We start from the raw sequence: 22388 nt of genomic DNA, 5'->3' as shown, positions 1-22388 counted from the left end.
AGCGATATTGAGCACTTTTTCATGTGTCTATTGGCCATTTGTATGTCTTCTTTGGAAAATGTCTGTTCATGTCTTCTGCCCATTTCTTGATTGGATTGTTTGTTCTTTGGGTGTTGAGTTTGATGAGTTCTTTATAGATTTTGGATACTAGCCCTTTATCTGATATGTCTTTGCTGTTTTTTTAATCAAGTTTTTTGTTTGTTTTTTCTATTGAGTTACATGAGCTCCTGTATTTTGAATATTAACTTCTTATCAGACACATGGTTTGCAAATATCTTCTCCCATTCCATAGGTTGCCTTTTCACTATGTTAATTGTTTCCTTTGCTGTGCAAAAACCTTTTAATTCGTTAGTTTTTGCTTGTTGCCTGTGTTTTTTATGTCATAACCAAAAAAATCATTGCTGAGACCAATGTCAAGAAAGTTTTCCTCTATGTTTTCTTCTAGGAGTTTTATAATTTCAGATTCTACATTTAAGTCTTTAATCAATTTTGAGTTGATTTTTATATACAGTATTAGATAAGGGTCTTATTTTATTATTCTGCATATGGATATCCAGTTTTCTCAATATCATTTATTGAAGACAATCTTTATGTTCTTGGCATACTCTTGTTGACTATAAATTGACTGTAGATATGTGGATTTATTTCTGGGCCTTCTGTTATATTCCATGGTTCTCTGTATGTCTGTATTTATGCCAGTATCATACTGTTTTGATCACTGTAGCATCGTAATATATTTTGAAATTGGGAAATGTGATCCTTTGTTCTTCTTGCTCAAGACTGTTTTGATCATTCAGGGTCTTTTGTGATTCCATATGAATTTTAGAGTTGTCTTGTTCAATTTCTGTAAAGAATACCATTGGGGTTTGTAAGGGATGGCATGGAATCTGTACGTAACTTTGGGTGGTATGAACATTCTTCTAGTCCATGAACGTGGATGTCTTTTCATTTATCTGTGTCTTCTTTGATTTCTTTAACAATGTTTTATAATTTCCAGAGTACAAGTCTTTGGTTAAGTTTATTCTTAAGTATTTTATATTTTTTGTTGCTATTGTGACTGTGATTGTTTTCTTAACTTCTGTTTGGATAGTTCATTGTCTGTGTATAGAAGGGTGATTGATGTTTGTATTTTGATTTCATATCCTGCAACTTTACTGGATTTGTTGATATGTTCTTATTTTATTTTTTTGCTGATAAGTTCTAAAAGTTTTTTGTTGTTGTTGTTGTTGAGTCTTAAGGGTTTTCTGTCTGTACAAGCATGTCATCCACAAACAGGGATAATTCTACTTCTTCTTGTCTGATTTGGATACCTTTTATGTCTTTTTCTTGTCCAATTGCTCTGGGTAGGACTTCCATAATTATGTTGAAAAGAAGAGGCAAGAGTGGGCATCCTTGGCTTGAACCAGATCTTGGAAAGCTCTCAGTTTTTCCCCATTGGTAAGATAGGCTGTGGCTTTTCATATATGACCTTTATTGTGTTGAGTTTAAGGTCCCTCTATACTTTTGTTGAGAGTTTAATCATGAATGGATGTCAGTCTTTCTGTGTCTGTTGAGGCAATCAAGTATTGTTTTTCCCTTTCATTTTGTTAATGTGGTGTATCACATTGATTGATTTGCTTTTGTCCAAATATCCTTGCATCCCAGGGTTAAATCCCACTTAGTCATGGTGTATAATTCCTTTAATACATTGTTGAATTTGGTTTGCTTGTATTCTTTTGAGAATCTTGAATATATATTCATTATGGGTATTGGCCTGCAATTTTCTTTTCTAGGGTTGTCTTTGTCTGGTTTTGTTGTCAGGGTAATGTTAACCAACAAAGAATTGATTATAAATTACTGGCTGCCTGGAATCTAATTAGGGGTCCACAATTGTCTGTTGAAGGAGTCTTTAAATTGCAGCTTCTCTGTGTGACTTGAAGTTTATCATAAATGGAAAATCCAGAATGAATTTATCACACGACTTCCTAGACCACAGAAATGAGGGCAATGCTGCACAGTGGCAGAAATAAAGGATGTTTGAAGAATATGTCAACACAAGGCTCACCCTGTCATTTCAGGGTTGAGCTCAGGGAGCCCAAGCTCCAGGTGAAGCTCCTTCCCCTGCTCAGGAGCCTTTCTGAGTGGCTGTCAAGGGGCCTTAACAGACCACCCTAACAGTAGGAGGAGGGTGTGAGGGGATCTGACCATCATCTCTGTTACTGCAGAGATGACAAGAGTTGATCTGGGTGGTCTTGTCAGAGTCCTTGTCCTTTCTCAGGGCTCCACGTGCCCCAACTTGAAGTTGCTCAACTGGTTGCTCAGGCAGGGAGGGAGCCACCACACAAACCTCAGGGAGCCCTATGCAACTTGTAGCTTGCAAGGGCTGTGCTGCAGCAGCACTTGATTTCTCTCTGATCTCACAAGCCTGTCTTCTTGCTCTGTGCTCTGTCCCTCAGCCTCGGAGCCCCTGGCCCCATCCAGTTTGGAGTCTGTGCTGTCTTCTACCAGCCCTGCCTGCTCTCCTCCCTCACATCGAACTCCATTTCCTGTTCCGCTAAGAGGTTTCTCCACCTGTTTTTCGATCAGGACACAGTTCTGTTAGTTCTGAATAGTGGTTTCAATTTTTTCCTCTTTTAAAGTAGTTGACTTTTAAAAAATTTTTGATGTAGTTCCAATAGTTTATTTTTGCTTTAATTTCCCTTGCCTCAGGAGACATCTAGAAAAATGTAGCTATGATTGTTGGTGGGAATGCAAACTGGTGCAGCCACTGTGGAAAACACTATGGAGGTTCCTCAAAAAGTTAAAAATAGAAATATCCTATGATCTAGTAATCACACTACTGGCTATTTACCCAAAAAATATGAAAACACAAATTCAAAAGGATATATGTATATTTATTTATACATTATTTATAATATTATTTATTATAATTATTTATTTTTAATAATATTTATTTATAATTTATTTATTATTTATAATAATTTTTATTTATTTATAATAGCCAAACTATGGAAGCAGCCCAAATGTCCTTCAGTAGATGAATGGATAAAGAAGATGTGGTTTATATACGATGGAATGTTATTCAGTAATAAAAAAGAATGAAATATTGCCATTTGCAATAACATAGATGGAGCTAGAGAGTATAACGCTAAGAAAAATAAGTCAGTCAGACAAAGACAAATACCATATGATTTCACTCATATGTGGAATTTAAGAAATAAAACAAATGAACAAAGGATAAAAAGAGACAAACCAATAAACAGGCTCTTATCTATAGAGAACAAACTGGTGGTTACCAGAGTGCAGGTGGGTGGGGGGATGGGTGAAATAGGTGAAGAGGATTAAAAGTACATTTATCTTGATGAACACTGAGTAATGTATAGAATTGTGGAGTCACTATATTGTACACCCAAAATAATATAACACTGCATGTTAACTACTGGGATTAAAAACTTAAAAAAAAAAGTAAAGTAATTGACTTTTTTTTCAAAGTGAAATCTTATTTTCACAGCAGACAAATGTCACACAAAGGTCTCTCAAAACTCTTTCCTATGTGCACTTGAAAAATATTACAGACTTTCTAAAACTCTTGAAAACATCTGAATTTTCTAGAGTAGAGCTTGAAAACTTCAGGTGTAAAATACATCATCTTTCTAGACTAGGACATATTAAGAATATGTAATTACCATAGGATATAAGGAAGGTAATGTGGACAGAGCAATAAGGATGTTTGCAGACCAGCTGTGTGGCTTTGGGCAAGTAAAGCAACTTGTTAGAGTCTCAACTTTTTCACCTGTAAAAAAAGGATGTTATTATCATTATTATTTACCTTGAAGGACTACTGTTAAAATTAAATAAAATGATATAAATAAAACCTAGAGCATAGTGTCTGGCCCTGGTCACTGGAGGTTAGAGCCCTTCCCCTTCTCAAGCTATGATGGCTTAGATTATGTGGAGACAAAGAGAAACACAAAGGACAGAGCCCTAGTTTGTTCAGAATGGCTCAAATGGAGCTGCCCTTTGAGGCACAACATTAATGCTTGAAAAGGAGCTTTTATTAACTTAATACTGATAATTTCTTTCTTTCCACCTCTTCTTTCACTTGGGAAAGGGAGATAGAAGAAGTGGAGTAAACAAAAGATTAAATCCCCAGGTGTCCTCTGCCTCCCAGGTTTGTGATAAGATAGAGTCCCAGGGCTTAAATGCCAGAATGGTAAATGTCATGAACAAAGGATGTGTCAAGTGGCTGTTGGAGCTACAGTTCTGTTTCATCCATGAGTTGGATACTTCCTTTCTCCACAGTTTTCTTCATGACCCAATAGTCTCTAGTATTTTCTCAACAACTTCAGCATCTCCCCTTTTGTCTCTTTTTATTTTTGCTCTGTTGAAAGTTGAAGAAATCCTAGGAGTTGGAGGCATAAGAAACTGGAGGAATGTGCCCAACCCATTGGGTCCAAGTTTTCAGGACTCACATTTCACTCAGTAATGAGTTCCTCAGCATCAAAACTGCGCAGAGAGCTCCTGGTCCACCTGCTTGCTCCCTACAGTAGTCTCTCTCACAAGACAATGAGACTCTATTCATTCCTTTTAAATCTGAACCCACTGGCTTCATCTCACCCCACCCCTCCCACCACCCACCACACTGCTCTCTATTCACCCCAAAGGAGACCCCAGCTCTGATTTCCAATGTACTCGTTTCAGCACAACTGCCCCTGGACCCCAGAACAGCATTGCTTCTCCTGTCACCTCCTGTGGGACACTGTCCCATCTCACCAGCTACTTCCACAGTTCCTCTGGCTGTCTAGGACTGTCACTTCTTCATTTCTTCTCTCATGGCAGGCATGAGCACACAGCTGAGCTGCCCTGTCTAACTCTCTGCCCTTCTGAGGCAGAAATGTCTGAAAATTTCCCTTCCCCTTATCTGAGAAATGGGTACATTGGGATGGAGTTTGAGCAGATGAATTTGGGAGTTTCAGATGCTATTATCCCTGGAAATTAAGGAAGGGACCTGAGAGTACCTGATCCTCAGGAGGAAGTGGGGCTGGCCTTATGGATGGGGATGAGGAGGCTGGGAAATTTTAACATAAACAAATTCACCATTCTATCACTAATGGTTTCTTGGTGGTGAACTGGAACTAGAAGAGGCCATATCCTGTTTTTCACTTCTTCTCTGGTCCTGTCCTGATGTGCCCTGATCCAATTCCTAATGTGAGGGACAGTCAGCTGCAACTGGTATCCTGTCGGCCTTAACCACAGCTTGTCATCACCCTCCTCTGCTGCTCTGGCCATCACTGGTCATGGAATGAGGGTTCCTGCCTGATTCTGTGGAAGGGGCCCCTACCTGGAGCACTGATTCTACAGAGTGATCTTCAGATCTTGGACAATGCAGACTAACCATAATTTCCCCTTTCTGATCTTTGATGGATGTTGAGATGTCATTTTGATGACCCTTTTGTGAGAACTTTGCCCCTCCAAAATCACTCCAGACCACCAGGTACCATCGTCCCCATCACATGCACACCCTGATCTCTTTCTCTCTCTGCTGAGAATAGCAGCCCCTGCACGATGTCAGAGCCCTAAAGCCTTTCTCAGGGAGTGAGCCCACATGGAAAGCCCCCTAAGGTCATTCCCCTGAGCTGGATCCTCCAAGAGGAGCAGCTCTGCACTTACCTGGGGTGTCTCTGCTCTGAACCAAAAGGGAGCTTAGCATCACCAAGGACATCATGAGAGCAGCCATCCCTGGGACCCCAGTGATCCTCGGGACCACCATCCTGGAGCCTGGGAAAGGATGGGGACTGAGAGACTTGCAGTCGGAGCAGCTCTCACTCAATGGGCCCCACTCCTAAAATATCAGAGATGAGCTTGGGCAGCCTTCCTCATCCCCAGGTGTGACCAGATTCTGAAAAATGAACCAATAAACAGGAATTGTCACTCATCAGACAGAAGTTTGGTGTAAAACACATGATTCTTTAAGGTGTAAGATTCACTGAAGACAGTATAAGGAAAGGGATCCTCATTTTGAGCAACTGGGTGAGTCATAAGTCTTGATTGTTTTATATACTTTCCTCCCTAGGAACAGATCCCAGGGAATGTCATTCCTTCTCCATGGTGAACGCCATCCCCCTTGCACAGACATGTTCTGGGACAGAGCAAGTCCTAAACAGTGTGTTAATGACTTGGGGGAGATTAGACTGTCCTGTCCAACTTAGAATTAGCCCTGGGAGCTGTACAAGCAGTCATGCAAAATACGCGGTGTATATCTTTTCCTCTCAGCGGTTCTGTAGCTCTTAGAAGAAGAAAGGATATGGACTAAGGGGCTCTGGGTTTCAATACCAGATAAGGCATGGAAGTAGGTGTACAACTTTACACAAATTACTTGTCCTTTCTGGGCCACCATTTCTTCATTTTTGAAATGGGGACGGTAGCACCTGCATATCAGTAATTCTTGAGGGTGAAATGGGAGCACCCGTGTAAAACGCTTTAGAAACTTACAGATCTGAGAGTTTTGAGTAGATCAATGAAGTTATCAGGGACCATCCTTTTTTTTTGCAATTCAACATATGTATATATTTTTGGTAACTTTTAAACACCAGATAGTCCCAACAAACAATACAGATAGTTCCTGAAATGAGGTAAATATACTCCCCCAGAACACACAACCTAAGGAAGACAATAACAAAACAAATACAATTTACAGCAAATATATTAAGTACTTATATAAAATGTTGATGAATTGAATAAAAGCATATAAAAATATTTAATTTAAGTTTTCTATTAGGTACAAAGATGCATTATAGAGAAGTGGTCAGGCACAGGTTTAGAAAGCCCTTTTCTACTACTTCCAGACTTTTTTTTTAACCCACTGTGACTTATTTCCTTTCATGTAGAATGGAGATTATTATGTCATTGGTTTTGGGAAATCTAATTGGGATGATACTCAGAATTTGTGAATCTCTTAAAACAAAGCCTTGCACATAGTAAGGAATCAAGAAATGTTAATTATTGTAATGCAGGACACTTTATCCAATACAACGTATTATTTAATCCAATAATATAAATTCTATAATTTTAACAATAAACACACAGAGGAATTTCTGCAGTTCCCCCCATCCCTTTGGTGTAGTTCCAAACCCCTCTGTAATAAAACAGCATATCAGCTAAAGATCTACCATTAGACTTAATGTGAAATGATTAGGGAAATTGTCCTTAATGGTAAGGTTTAGAGGCGCCTGGCTGGCTCAGTCCATAGGGCATGTGACTCTTGATCTCGGAGTCCTGAGTTCGAACCCCATGTCGGGCATGGAGCCTACTTAAAAAACAACAACAACAACAAACAGTGAGATGTAAATAAAGATGCCTTATATCACCAAATTCTGTATAAGAAGAAATAAAAGAACAATAATTAGAAATGAAACAATTAGGCATTTTTTGCCTTCTATTTATCTGCCTGGGAACATCAAAGAATTCCTGTAAAATTATCAAAGGTATAAAATGGTAAATATAATATCATTTGATAACAAATGAATTACTATAGGATACTAAGAATCAATATGAAGGGGCCCCTGGGTGGCTCAGGTGGTTAAGGGTCTGACTCTTGATTTTGGCTCAGGTCGTGAGATTGAGCCCCAAGTCAGGCTCTCAGGTGCTCAGAGGGGAGTCTGCTTGAGTTTCTCTCCCTCTGCCCCTCCCTCCACTCAAGTGCACATGCTCTCTCTCTCAAATAAATAAATAAATAAATCTTAAAAAAAGGAATCGATGCAGAGAAAGACAATTATCATACGGTTTCACTCATATGTGGAGTATAAGCAATAGCACAGAGGACCATATGGGAAGGGAGAGAACATGAATGGGAAGAAATCAGAGGGAGACAAACCGTGAGAGACTCTGGACTCTGGGAAACAAACTCAGGGTTGCAGAAGGGAGTGGGGTGGGGGGATGGGGTAACCGGGTGATGGGCATTAAGGAGGGCACGTGTTGTGATGAGCACTGGGTGTTACACGCAACTAATGAATCACTGAACACTTCATCAAAAACAAAAGATGTACTATGTGTGGGCTAATTGAACTTAAAAAAAAAAGGAATTGACATGCAGTTTTGAAAAGTTATCCATTCACAAAGGTCACTACCCATAGAAAACACAAAATCAACTTCAATGACATATTTCAAAAAAATCTCATTAAGAGGAAGATTATTTGATTTGATCTTTTTATTTTAAGTAGGCTCCACACCCAACATGGGGCTTGAACTCATGACTCTGAGATTAAGAGTTGCACACTCCACCTGACTGAACCAGCCAGGAGAGGAGGAAGATGGTTATGATGTCTCTATTGTGGTTTTCTTCCTCTTATTCTCAGATCCCACATAGATTGGGACTTTCTGGGCCACCTTGGTCCTGACAGCTCTCCCACCTCCTCTCCCAGTGGTTCTATTAGTTTCTTTCCCAACCAGAGATACCCCTTCTGACATTTGCTGGCTGGCTGAGCCCCATTGAGCTATTTCGCCTCCACCCCTTCTCCTTCCACCAGATAGGGAAATAAGTCCTGGACTCCCTGCCCTGCTCTGCCTCATTCTCTCCTCACTTTCTGCCTCACGGCGGCCACTGCAGATGCACCTGGAAGACATAAGGAGCCGGACCCAAGTCATGATCCTGGGAGCCATCGCCCTGGCTGCCCTGCTGAGCCCCCATGGAACTGGGGCCGTCAGGGGTGAGTGCTCGGGTGGGCCAGAGGGGGTGGGGACTATAAGGAGATTTGTAGCCCATGGGTGCTGTTTTCTCTCCCATTTCTCTTCTTTCTTCTTTTTCTCTCATGTGAGGTCTTTTGCTTTTTGTCTTTCTGACAACAGGAAAAAGCACTGTTTATCAAACACTGACCAAGTGCCAAATCTCATTTCATTTTCACAGCAGTCTTTTCAGGAGGGTGTTTATTACTCTCATTCTAGAAATGAAAAGACTGAGACCTGAAGAGATGTCTCCTGAACCCCATGTCACTGCGCCATGGCTCTGCATCCTCTGGAGAGCGTCTCTCTCTGTCGCTCTTAAATTTCAGAGGCAAACTTCTTTTTTTTTTTTTTTAAATATTTTTTTTTATTTATTTATTTGAGAGAGAGAGAATGAGAGAGAGCAAGCACATGAGAGGGGGGAGGGTCAGAGGGAGAAGCAGACTCCCTGCCGAGCAGGGAGCCCGATGCGGGACTCGATCCAGGGACTCCAGGATCATGACCTGAGCCGAAGGCAGTCGCTTAACCAACTGAGCCACCCAGGCGCCCCTCAGAGGCAAACTTCTTGAAATTGGAGTCTGAAATTCCTGTTTTTTACTTTCTTCTGCTTCATTCAGTCCTCAGCCCACTGCGTTCTCCCTTTTGTTTCCTCACATCTCTGCTGATGCTTTCAGTGGCACTAGTGGCCTCCTTACAACCAAGACCAGTGGCCACTTCTCTGTATATCTTACCTGTGTCACTAGTAATATTTGCAACATGACCACTTCCTCCTTCCTGGAATTTTTCTCTTGTTCTTTGTCTTTGAGGAGCACACATACTCCTTGTTTTCTTCCTACTCGTTAGTCCTCTCCTTTTCCTCATCTTTCTCAAAAAATTTATTTAAGTGATCTCTACACCCAGCATGGGGCTCGAACTCACAACCTGGAGATCAAGAGTCACCTGTTCTTCTGACTGAGCCAATCAGGTGTCCCCAGCATCCTTTCTTAAACGTCCGTGTTTGTCAGGATGCAGGACCACACACTCTGACCCTGCTATGATGACTTTGTACAGTTCTTGGGTGACCCAATCCAAGCTTATAACTTCATGTACCATGTGGACTCCTAGCGTACATCACTAGCCCAGTCTAGCCTGAGATCCATCCATTGTTTCAACTGCCCTCAAGTCAACTCCACTTTGTCCCCCAGAAATTCAAACTCATTATGTCCTCAAAAGAACATTTTATCTTCTCTCACTTCCTTGTCCTTCATTACTTTTCCTGTCACTGACACCACAATTCTCCACATTGCCTGGGTATTCTGGACTCCTTCATATCCCTACTTCCGCCATGGCACTTAATGATTCCTGTGGCTTCTCATCTCTTCACTGCCATTCAAACCCATCCTCCCTTCTCCTTACCCTGCATTACTGCCCCATCTACACCCTCATCACTTGCCACTTGCTTGCTGAAGAGTCCTACTGGTCTTGCTTGCAAATGAGCCGCTTCCAATCTATCTTCCCTACAAATGCCACCTTCAAGTATAAATCTTATCCTCTTGATTAAGATCCTTCAGTGATTTCCCTGGGGCTGTGGATCAAATTCAAACACTTGCAATTAGCACACAAGGCAGGTCCCAGTGTAGCCCCTCCACACCCTTTGAGCTTCAGTTGTATCCAAGGACTCTTGAGTCCTCCAAGAAGTCCCATGCCTCTCTGCTCCTATGTCTCCTGCTAGAGACACCACTTCCCTCTATTTCTGCTTCGCTACCTCACATAGAGACCATTTCTAGGAAGCCTTACTTCAATCTCATTTTAATGCTCTCCTTTTGCTCCCAAATAGCACCTGAGTACACCTTGTGATAACACAGCAGTGATGAAACCACTTATATACTAATTGTCTTTTCTTTGTCTTTCTCGATTTCAAGTAGCTTGAGGATAAGGACCATGTCTTCTGAGTTATATCCTTAAGTGCCTGCAGAATGAAGGTTCACAATAAAGGCTTTTTTGACTGAATGAAAATGAACATTCGTAAGAGTGTAATTTGCTTCACAATGCATAGGCCTTTAGTTTTAAGAATTTGCAAAAACAATAAAAATGAGATATCCTAAGGTGAACAAACGATGTCCATGTAGCCAGGTCTGTACTGTTGTTGTTTTTTTTTTTTCTTTTTCTTTCATCTTCTTTTCTGTAGGTGAGTGATTTTCCCCAAGCATTCATGTGAGACAATGAATCCTGTCACTAGAAGCGTCCAAGGAGAGGATTAGTTCTCCACGCGTTGGAGCTGCAGGGCAGATCTTCGATTCGGGAGTTGGACCAGCGGGCCCCAGAGTATCACTTCCTCTTAGTTCCTTTCCTTTTCTCAGCCCCAAACTCTCATTTTTATTGTTTTACTGTAATACTAATAGCTTTTTTCTGTTGTCAATCTTTCTTTCTCTCTCTCTCTCTTTCTTTCTTTCTCTCCTTCTTTCTTTTGGAAAGGGTAGACTTTTAATAACTGCTTTTATCACCAGGTTAAGTCATGCAGTTACAAAGTAGTTAGAAATTTCTGAAAGGATTTTTTAAAAATTAAATTAAATTTAATTTTTAAAAAAGATTTTATTTATTTATTTGACAGAGAGACATACAGCGAGAGAGGGAACACAAGCAGGGGGAGTGGGAAAGGGAGAAGCAGGCTTCCCGCGGAGCAGGGAGCCCGATGCGGGGCTCGATCCCAGGACCCTGGGATCATGACCTGAGCCGAAGGGAGCCGCTTAACGACTGAGCCACCCAGGCACCCCAGGATGTTTTTTTTTTAAAGCTCATTCTTACATAAACAATATCTAGTACTTCATTGGGACACCACTGTTTAAACTTTTGCTGCTTCTTACACATCAGGTAAAACTAAGATGCTATCCCATAAGTGTTTCAAATCCAACAACCTTTATTTCCAGGGGAAATTACCTTTAAGAGCATAAAGTCCACAAGAAAATTTGTGAATGTTGTGTGAATAATAACACTTTAAAATTTGATTTACCTTAAATGAAGGTGTTGTGGACAAAATTACATAATCTACCATTTTTATTCTAAAGCTAAAAAAGTAACTAAAAGTCTATAAATGGCACCAAGAATCATCTTTTCATTTCCTTCAAAATTTAAAAGATTTTCCACTCTGAAAGATTTTTATTCCATTCTCCCCTCCCCCCACCTCACTCTGTGGCTTTATCACTAATTTTATATGTCTTGTCCTACAAGGATTCTGAGATATTATGTATGTGGGTGGGGAGATGATTCAATCTTGCTTCTACCAGGAGCCTGCTACCCTGGGCCAGTTACTTAACCTCTGTGGGCATGTCCCTAATATGCAAAAGAATGCTTTACGTGGGGGTGTGAAGATGCAAAGAATAAATTGAACACATAGTAAGTTCTCCATAAATATTACCTTATTATTGTGTTCAGTGTGATTGTTATTGTGCTGGAGTGATGGATGCTTAAGTTTTTAGGAACAAGGGAAACAACCTGAATTCTCAGTAAGTCATTTCTTTCATAGTTTCTTCCCATTTCTTTTCTTTCATTTTGCATTTCTCATTTTCTGTGTTATTCATTCATGTTATTACTGTTTGCTTCCTGTGTTCTGTTTACTTTCCTACATAATCACCTGTTCTCCAATCTCCCTTCTTCTTCATGCAGTGGGCCACGTGTCAATGTATGCCGAGTTTGTCCAGACACACAGACCCTCTGGGGAGTACATGTTTGAGTTTGATGAGGATGAGCAGTTCTATGTGGACCTGGATAAGAAGGAGACTGTCTGGCATCTGCCAGAGTTTATTCATGCCTTTGACTATGATGCTTGGAGGGGTATTGCTGACATTGTCGGGTCAAAGAAGAACCTGACTACCCTGATCCAATGGTCGAACCACACCAGGGCCACAAATGGTACTGCTTGCTCTTGCTTATTTTTCTACCACCCAACTGTGGAGATGGGAGAGCGCCTCTGCTGCATAGAGAATGGGAGACTCAGATGTCCACTCATGAATGAACATCTCCTCATGAGTGAGCAATATTCAGTCCACAAAGCTTGGTGCTTACGTCATCAAAGGAGTCATTTTCTTCTATTCAAGAACAAGGTTGGGCTGGGGGAGGCCAGTCAGGAGCATGACGAGCCATGACTTTGATCTAGAAGCCATGGGTGGGGATGGGGGCAAAGTGTCAGCATGAGAGAGATGGCCCCTAACCCGGAGAATATAGGGGTTAGGATGGTGGAGACCTTGAGTTCAGCCAAAGGTAGCAGACTTACCAGGTCCTGTCCCTTCTCAGAGCCATCTGAGGTGACTGTGTTTCCCAAGGAGCCTGTGGAGCTGGGACAGCCCAACACCCTCATCTGTCATGTGGACAAGTTCTTCCCACCTGTGCTCAATGTCACATGGCTGCACAATGGGCAGATGGTCACCGAAGGTATAGCTGAGACCATCTTCCTGCCCAGCACAGAATTCAGATTCCACAAGTTCCACTACCTAACCTTCCTTCCCACGGCTGAAGACGTCTATGACTGCAAGGTGGAGCACTGGGGCCTGGACCAGCCGCTCCTTCAGCACTGGGGTATGGAGCCCCGACCCTTTGCCAGCACTGTCCTGACACCATCTTTATTTCCAGGATCCATCTCTCTGCAGCACCTGCTTTCCTTAATCTCGCGTGTCTTATAGTCACTTTATCCAAACTTCACCGGTGATCTCACGCTTCCTAACTCTTCATACTCCTACACCTGAGGCCAGCTCCTGCTCTCTGTGCCTTCTAACTCTGTCTTTCCTTTGTGCCCCAGAGGCCCAGGAGCCAATCTGGGTGCGTGAGACGAAGGAGACTGTGGTCTGTGTCCTGGGCCTGGTGGCAGGTGTGGTGGGCATCATCACTGGCATCACTGTCCTGAAGACCGGGCGGCCCGACAGCATCCCTGGGTGCAGGGGCTCCCGTGAGTCATCTGAGAGCTGGTACCAGGGACATGGTGCAAAAAAGGAGGCAGCCCGGTATGGGTGGTGGATGGGAAGGAGAAACACTTCAACAGGGGTTCTTTGAGCACTTTGTATTGCAGAATCACTGACTAGAGGAAAACAATACCATGATAAAGAACATCAGTTGAGTTGCTTACTACTTACCAGGCACTATTCTGTATGCTTCATATGTATTCACTTACTTATGTCTGGAGGTTGGTACCATTATTTCCCATCATACAGAGGGGGAAGCAGACATGAAGAGGGGTGAAGGAGCCTGTCCAAGGTCACACAGTTTGAAAGGTCCAGAGTCTGGATTTGAACTCAGGCCTTGGGGCTCCAGAGGCTCAGTCTTATCCAATGTGTAGATTATATATATCATCTGCAGTCATTTTATCTCTCCCTGACAATCTTCATAACCTTGATTTTCTTCTGTTGTCATAGTGATGTCCATGAACCTCCAATACTGTGTTAAACATTTGTAATTATAAAGGACATCCTACCTTTTGCATAATCTCAAAGGGAATGCATTTAATTTCTCCATAAATATATTTGCTATAGATTTTTGGTTAATAACCTTTACATGTGATAAAATTGATCAAATTGTTTATGCACTTATTGAGTTGAATTCTGTTGAAATTAATATGAATGTTCTTGGTCTACTGATTTTTTTTTTGATCATATTATTGATTTTCTGACTTTGTGACTTCACTGCATTCTTAGGTGTTTTGTGTGGTCTCAGCCTATCCATGGTGATGCCATTCAGCTAGGAATGCCTGGCGGCACTCATCTGGGTCACTACCACTTGTGGTAGACATTTCCCAAACAGGCCCTTGTGGTTCTTGTGACTGCAAGACACTCCTCAGCAACAACCATCAGGGAACTTTGAAAAAAACAAGATTTATTAGCTTATTACTCACAAGTCCTGGAGGGTACATGGCCTGCCCAAAGCCACACAGTGAGGTTGTGGGGGGTGGGAGAGATCTGGGGATCTGCCATTATTGGGGTTGAGGAAGGGGTGCCTCAGATTTCACAGGGCCACTCTCTTTGGTGAATTTAAAATGTAAGAACTGGAATTAAAGTGCAGGAAGGGAAAAGCAGGGTCACTCAAGCAGTCTGTTATTGTTATCTAGGTCACCCAGGGCTTTCTAAAAGGGGAATTTCATGGGGGGGGGGGAGGGCAGCCGGGCTCTTTATTCTTTATCTAGTTGTATATCAGGCAATATGTGTCTTTTCGATGGATATCTTTGAGATGGATGCATTGGCAATCAAAAACTTAATGTCAGGCACTTACATTACAATAAAATAAACTAATAGTCATGCACTTACACTATCCTAGTACAAATCTTATTTGATCGAAATGAATCATGCTTGTAATATATTGTTGGATTCAGTGACATGGCTGACATTAATCCATAATTTTCTTCTCCTGTACTATCCTTAGCTGGCTCTGAAGATAAAGATGCACCAGCCTTATAAGATGATTCAGAAAGCTTTTGTTCCTTTCTGTGTTCTAGAATGACATGTATAAGAGAGGAACGATTTGTTTTTGAAATGTCCTAGCTGCCATGTTAGGACAGGGACTGTTGGAAGGTGTTCTTTGCTTTCCAAGCTGGTGTCTTCGATGCTCATGACTCTATTTCAGGTTTCTATTACTTCCTGTAGTTTTGACCTTTTTATCTTTCTAGAAATGTATCCATCTAATCTAAATTTTCAGATTTATTGGAATAGAGTTGATCATAACAAACTTTTTTTCATTTAAAAATGTCTGTGTATATAGTCCTTTTTCCTTTTCATTCTGAATCTCCTACATTTTCCTTAACAGTTTTGCCAGATGGGTCTGTCGGCCTTTTTAAACTTTCCATTGAATCAAACTTTGATTTTGTTTATCTTCCCTATTTTTTGTTCTCTAGTTCACTGAATTCTGTCCTTGTCTTTATTATTTACATTTTTTTTTCTTTTGCTGTTTTTCTGCTTTCCCATTCTCTTAATGGAAATGATTAGCACATTCGTTTCCAGGCTTCCTTTCCTAATATATTTGTTTAAAAGCTAGATGTTTCTTTCTAGGCACTACTTTTGATATACAGGTTTTCACTGACTACTAAGTGTTCCGTCATTTATAGTTTCATTCCTATGGTTATTTAATTGTATATTTGAGGTATATGGAGTTCATTTGTTTATTTTTTTCATCAATTTAGAATTCAATTGCATTATGGCCAAAGAACATATGTGATATTAATTTGAACACACTGAGGCTTTCTTTGTGGCTTAATAAATGTTGTTTTCAGAAATGTGCCATGTATGCTTGAAAACAATGTGCATGTTGTTGGCTGCGGAAATCTCTATGTAGTTATCTGAGCCTTTTACTTGTATTATTAAGATCTTCTATATCTTTGTTTATTTTCTTTTTGCTTCTGCTCTTAGTTTTTGAGGATATGTTAAAATCTGCAGTTTAATTTGAAGATTTTCAATTTTTAGAGTCTTTCTCCACTTATTTCTGTCATGTGTTGCTCTTGTATTTTGAGGTTTTATTTTCAGAAGAATATATGTTCATGTTCATTATAGTTTCTTGCTCTAGTTTTCTCACTCGCCTTTAATTCTCTTTTGGCAGATGTGAGATTTGTTATGTCAGTTATCTTTGTTTACCTCCCTGAAGTGCCGTTTTCCATTATTTGGTTTTTGACCTTTCGATATTCATTTATTCTGTGTGACTTTGTTAGACTGTGTTGAAGACAGAATCTGAGCTTCTCTTCTTTTTAATTGGTTGTTTAGCTCATTCAATTTATTGCAATTCCTATTATATTAAAAATTTACTATCATATTATTAAAATGTTTATTTAATATACTTTATTCTTGTTCATTTTTCTCATCTCTCATTCCTAAAGGCTAGGCCAAATTCTGTTACTATAAAAGTTGTAGTTTCTAATTATACTCATAAAATGGCTTATCTTAATGCCCTTAATTACATTGATTAAAACACTGATAAATCCCTTTTTCTTCCTGCCTCACAAAAGAGACAAGCACTTTGCAGTATTTTTCATTTCTCCCTATTATCACTACCTAGCATCTTCTTTATGTTAATATTAACTACATTTTTAGTTTTTTTTGTTTTAAACACTTTTTTCTTACTTTTTTAAAAAAGATTTTATTTATTTATTTGTGTGTGAGAGAGAGAGAGCATGCACAAGTAGGGGGAGAAGCAGGCTCTCTGTTGAGCAGGGAGCCCAATGCAGGTCTCAATCCCAGGACCCTGGGATCATGACCTGAGCCGAAGGCAGACGCTTAACTGACTGAGCCACCCAGGCGTCCCACGTTTTTCTTACTTTAAAAAAAATTTAGCCTCTGCTTTTTAAGATAACAATAACTTTTAAAAATTATTTGATCTTTTTTATTTTCCACATCTCTCTTAGATGTGTTTCTCTTTTTTTAATTTATTATTTTTTTAAAAAGATTTTTATTTATTTATTTGACAGAGAGATAGAGAGAGAGAGCACAGGTAGGCAGAACAGCAGGCAGAAGGAGAGGGAGAAGCAGGCTCTCCTCTGAGCAGGGAGCCCAAAACAGGGCTCGATCCTGGGACCCTGGGATCATGACCTGAGCCGAAAGAGGACACTTAACTGACTGAGCCACCCAGGCACCCCTTAAGGGTGCTTTTTAAAAAAGTATTTTAGGGGCGCCTGGGTGGCTCAGTTGGTTAACCGGCTGCCTTCAGCTCAGGTCATGATCCCAGGGTCCTGAGATCAAGCCCTGCATCAGGCTCCCTGCTCAGTGGGGAGCCTGCTTCTCCCTCTGGCCCTCCCCCAACTTGTGCACACTCTCTCTCTGTCTCAGATAAATAAAATCTCTTTAAAAATTTTAAAAAGTATTTTAAAAGTGTTTTTTTGAATAGCAAAGCATCTGAGGTTGAAATGTTTGAGAATATTCATGTTGTATTAAAATGACCATGTGTTATGGGTATACATTTTGGGATTGAAAGTTCTTTTTCTTTAATTCTATGCAAGTAACATCTCATTGTGTTCTGGCATTAAGTGCTGCTGTTGATAGGAATGATGTCTATTTGTTCTTTTCCAGATGGATCTGCTCTTGTTCTTTTATAGGTGGAACTGCTCTCTCTGCAAGTGTTGAGAATTTTTTTTTTCTTTGAAGTTCTTACAGTTTTCTTATAATGTATCTAAATATGTGTGCTTTTTAAAGAGATGTGTTTTTAAAAAATCTATTTGTCGGGGCGCCTGGGTGGCTCAGTCGGTTAAGCAGCTGCCTTCGGCCCAGGTCATGATTCCAGGGTCCTGGGATCGAGTCCTGCATTGGGCTCCCTGCTGAGCGGGGAGTCTATTTCTCCCTCTCCCTCTACCTGCTGCTCCCCCTGCTTGTACTCTCTCTCTAATAAAAAATAAAAAATCTTAAAAAAAATCTATTTGTCATCAGTGTACCATGTCAAACTAAGTTGTATCATCTTTCTATAAAGCCTAGAAATCTATTCTTTTTTTCAGACATTTCACCTCCTTTTACTATTTTCCCCACTTTCTAGGTGTCTGATTATCAAGATGTCAGGATGTCAGTTTTGATCCTTCATGTCTCACAGCTTTTCTTTTATATTTCCTATTGCTTAATCTTTCACACTGCCCTTCAGAGCAGTTCGACCTCTTGTTTATTAATTCTTCAGTTGCAGAAGTCCCAGTAGTTGTTTCATTTAAATATTCTTTATTCCAACCATTATTAAAACTCATTATTTCTGCTTGATAATTGGTTTCTTGTTTTTGCCTCAAATTACCAATATCCTTCTTTACCTCTCTTTTTAAACCCTTTTACTGTGAACTAGCAGACATATGTAAAAATACACAAAACATTAATGTACAGCCAATGATTATCAAGAGAACATCCATGTAACTAGTACCTAGGTCAGGGAATAGAACATTGCCAACACCCTAGAGGCCCTCTTTAGGCCAGTAGATAATTTGTAAACCTTTTAGGAGCTACAAGCTCCTTTTATCCACAAGGCCTAGCATAGTTCCTTATACAAAATAAGTCCTCAATACATGTGTCTGGTATAAATGAGTGATATATTATTTATTTAATGTCTACTTATTGAATAGTTTTTACCTCCAAAGATTCCAACTCTTTTGAAGTTGGGTACATCCATGTGATTTGCTTTGGATAATGAAGTGTGAGAAGTGACACATTATTTCCAGGTAGAGGGAGAGAGAGAAGCAGACTCCCTGCTCAGCAGGGAGCCCAATGCGGGACTCGATCCCAGGATTTCCGTGGAGTCTACTTAAAAAAATGCAAGAAAGAGATGTGTTCCAAGAGACTTCAAAGAAGCAGAGAGGCGGGAGAATTAGAAGAATATTTCGTCACCTAAGGCAAGGGAGCAGAAATTTCAGGAACAAGGAAGTATTTAGTGATGTTAGATGTTTATAATCTGGCAACTAAGGTAAATATCCACTGGGCCAGTATTGAAGGGTTATTGGCGCCCCTTTAAAGAGCGGCTTCACATACTGTGCCCAACTTCTACCTCCTTCAACTTTCATCATCGCGTTGCTGGGCCTCACTGTCTCAGGAGTTTCAGAGCACTGTGGAGAGCTGAAGAGTGAAATGACATCTCCCTAGGGTGCCCCTTGACTTCTCACTGATCCTCCTCTGGGGGCAACAACATTTGCTGCGAAGACTACCTCCCGAGGGGTCGGTGAGGAAAGAAAATGAAGGAGGCAGGTGTAAAGGGATGGAGGATGCAAAGCTAAACCGGGAGTTCTAACCCCACCGTGTTTGTCCTACTGCAGGTGACAACCCTTTGTGACATAAGAGGACATAGGGGAATCCCCAGCATCAGATCTACTTCAAAGCTCCAATGCCTCTGAAAGTCTGTGCTCAACACCAATGACTGATGTCCCCAAAGCCCCCTCCAATTCCTGCCTGTGATCCTACTCGCATTTAGCACTCAATAAATGTTGGAATTTGATGTATGGTGACAATTTAGTCCCCACACTGGATGGTCTATAGGCCCTGGTTTCCTCTGAGGCTCCTCCCTACAGAGCATTCTTTCCGAGTAATCCCAAGGATCAATAAATACTTGTGTGTGTTAGACATTTCTGGTGCCTTCTTTGTGACTCCAGGGCCTTTCCTCAGTCTTATATCTTCAGTTCCCTAGGAGCACATAACTTGGACCTGTAATGTGGATGTAGTTATTGCAGTTTCTGAGCCTACCAAGTCTAGAGAATGTTTGCTCTGCCCTGGGTACTTCCCTAGCATGGGGTGGAGGGCACAAGGATTGTTGGTGTCACTGCGGGGTTGATTTACCCTGAACTATTCATCTCATCTCCATCCTGCTGCTAACCTCCTTTGTTCACCCCCCTTTTTATTTCACCCAGAATTCTGATCACTTCTGGACTCTGACCCCCAGGGCTCCTCTCCTCCTCCAGGCAGCAGAAAAGATCCATTTTCCAGTAGACACACTGTTTTGCAGGAGTTTCCCATGGTAAATTTGTTAAGCCTTTAGTAACTTAATGTCTCTTTTATACCATGTCATACTGTACTCTATCCACTAGTCCTCTACCTGCCCCATCCTGCCAGGCTTTACTTTATTCCCGCCCCCCATATTTTTTCAGGGGCATCTGCAACCATCTTTGCAGATCCCAGTATGTTAGCTGGCTTACTGATGTCTGAATCTCAATTGTCAATTAAGGTCATGTTTCCCACAGGGTCCCTGGGCCTGGAGCAAAGTGTAGGGATATGGATGAGTATCTGTTTCAGATGGAGAATTTTAACATAAACTGCTCACCACTCTATTACACATGGTCTTGGTGGTAAATTGGAACTAGAAATTAAGAGGTGTTATGAGGCTTTGATACAAAAAACTAGAAGTTATAATATTAAATTATGCATAAGGGGCAGCTTAAGGAGATGCCACTTCCTGTTTCTCACTTCCTCTCCAGCCCTATCCTAATGTGTTGGATGTGGGAGTTCTGGACATGGAGGATGTGGGGGTATGGTCAGCTGCCCCACAAGGCCTAGCATAGTTCCTTATAATCAGAATGCAAAAAATATTAACTATTTCTCTTCTAATTATTATTCTTTTTATTTCTTCTTGCAGTTTTTATCTTTTTATACGAGATTTCTCTAATATTTTACCTTAACCATAGCTTATCCTCATCACTCTCCTCTGCTACTCTGGCCATCACTGGTTCCTCACTGGTTCCTCACTGGTTCCAGCGAGGGCTCCTGCCTAGTTCTGTGGAAGGGGTCCCTACCTGGAGCACTGATTCTACAGAGTGATCTTCAGATCTTGGACAATGCAGACTAACCATAATTTCCCCTTTCTGATCTTTGATGGATGTTGAAATGTCATTTTGATGACCCCTTTGTGAGAATCTTGTCCTTCCAAAATCACTCCAGACCACCAGGTACCATTGTCCCCATCACATGCACACCCTGATCTCCTCACTCTGCTGAGAATAGCAGCCCCTGCACGATGTCAGAGCCCTAAAGTCTTTCTCAGGGAGTGAGCCCACATAGAAAGCCCCCTAAGGTCATTCCCCTGAGCTGGATACTCCAAGAGGAGCAGCTCTGAACTTACCTGGGGTGTCTCTGCTCTGAACCAAAGGGGAGCTTAGCATCACCAAGGACATCATGAGAGCGGCCATCCCTGGGACCCTAGTGATCCTCGGGACCACCATCCTGGAACTTGAGAAAGGATGGGGGCTGAGAGACTTGCAGTCAGAGCAGCTCTCACTCAATGGGCCCCACTCCTAAAATATATTAATTTATATACTATATACTATAATATTAAGATATCAGAGAAGATGAGCTTGGGCAGCCTTCCTTATCCCCGGGTGTGACCAGATTCTGAAAAAGGGAACCAATAAGCAGGAATTGTCACTCACCAGACAGAAGTTTGGTATAAAGCACATGATTCTTTAAGGTGTAAGATTCATTGAAGACAGTATAAGGAAAGGGATCCTCATTTTGAGCAACTGGGTGAGTCATAAGGTTTGATTGCTTATGTGTTTTCCTCCCTAGGAACAGATCCCAACGAATGTCATTCCCACTCCATGGTGAACGCCATCTCCCTTGCACGGACATGTTCTGCGATAGAGCAAGTCCTAAGCAGTGTGTTGAAGATCTAGGGGGATTAGACTCCCTACCTTTAAACTTTGGGGTCCATCCTTTCTTTGCATTTCAATATTTTGGCGGGGGGCAGAATTTGTAAACACCAAATGATCTCTTGCTAATTTATAGGTGGTTCCTGATATGTGTTTCTGATTTTTTTTTAACCCACTGTGACTAGTTTCCTCTCATGTAGAATGGAGATTATTATGGAGCCTATGTCCTTGGTTTATTGGGAAATCTAATTGGGATAATACTCAGTATTTGTGAATCTCTTAAAACAGAGCCTTGCACATAGTAAGGAATCAAGAAATGTTCATTATAATACTGCAAGGCTAATTAAAAACAGAAAAACAGTTGAATAAATACAAAACACAATTAATTTTAACAATATAAGTTCTATCACTTTGTTAATAAGTACCAGGGGCTTTTACTACAGTTCTACACAAATTTATAAAAAGACATCAAATTTATATATAAAAAAAGAATTATAAAGCAAAGTTAATTTTACACTGTGGTAAAATATTAGAGAAATCTCATATAAAAAGATAAAAACTGCAAGAAGAAATAAAAAGAATAATAATTAGAAGTGAAATAGTTAGGGCGCCTGGGTGGCTCAGTTGGTTAAGCGACTGCCTTCGGCTCAGGTCATGA

General features: G+C 40.8%; 2 protein-coding genes across 2 annotated transcripts in view; one reads left to right on the top strand and one right to left on the bottom strand.

The window, feature by feature from the left end:
- Positions 1 to 5749, bottom strand: part of LOC145722980 (HLA class II histocompatibility antigen, DP beta 1 chain-like) — an 11769-nt gene extending 6020 nt beyond the window's left edge. The window contains 1 exon segment of the mRNA XM_081827979.1: positions 5650 to 5749. Coding sequence (XP_081684105.1) covers positions 5650 to 5749 — 100 coding nt within the window.
- A 2298-nt stretch (positions 5750 to 8047) lies between these two features.
- On the top strand, positions 8048 to 14233 carry LOC102733188 (HLA class II histocompatibility antigen, DP alpha 1 chain-like). The gene is made up of 4 exons (XM_031033263.2): positions 8048 to 8684; positions 12340 to 12585; positions 12967 to 13248; positions 13469 to 14233. The coding sequence occupies exons 1-4, from the start codon at positions 8585 to 8587 to the stop codon at positions 13717 to 13719; spliced, it is 879 nt and encodes a 292-aa protein (XP_030889123.1). The 5' UTR covers positions 8048 to 8584; the 3' UTR covers positions 13720 to 14233.
- The last annotated feature ends 8155 nt before the right edge of the window (positions 14234 to 22388 follow it).

Source organism: Leptonychotes weddellii, chromosome 8 (assembly GCF_054177405.1).
Source record: "Leptonychotes weddellii isolate Sample4059 chromosome 8, ASM5417740v2, whole genome shotgun sequence".
NCBI classification, from domain to species: Eukaryota; Metazoa; Chordata; class Mammalia; order Carnivora; family Phocidae; genus Leptonychotes; species Leptonychotes weddellii.
The sequence above is the reverse complement of the archived record's forward strand: the minus strand, read 5'-3'. Positions and strand labels throughout refer to the sequence as shown.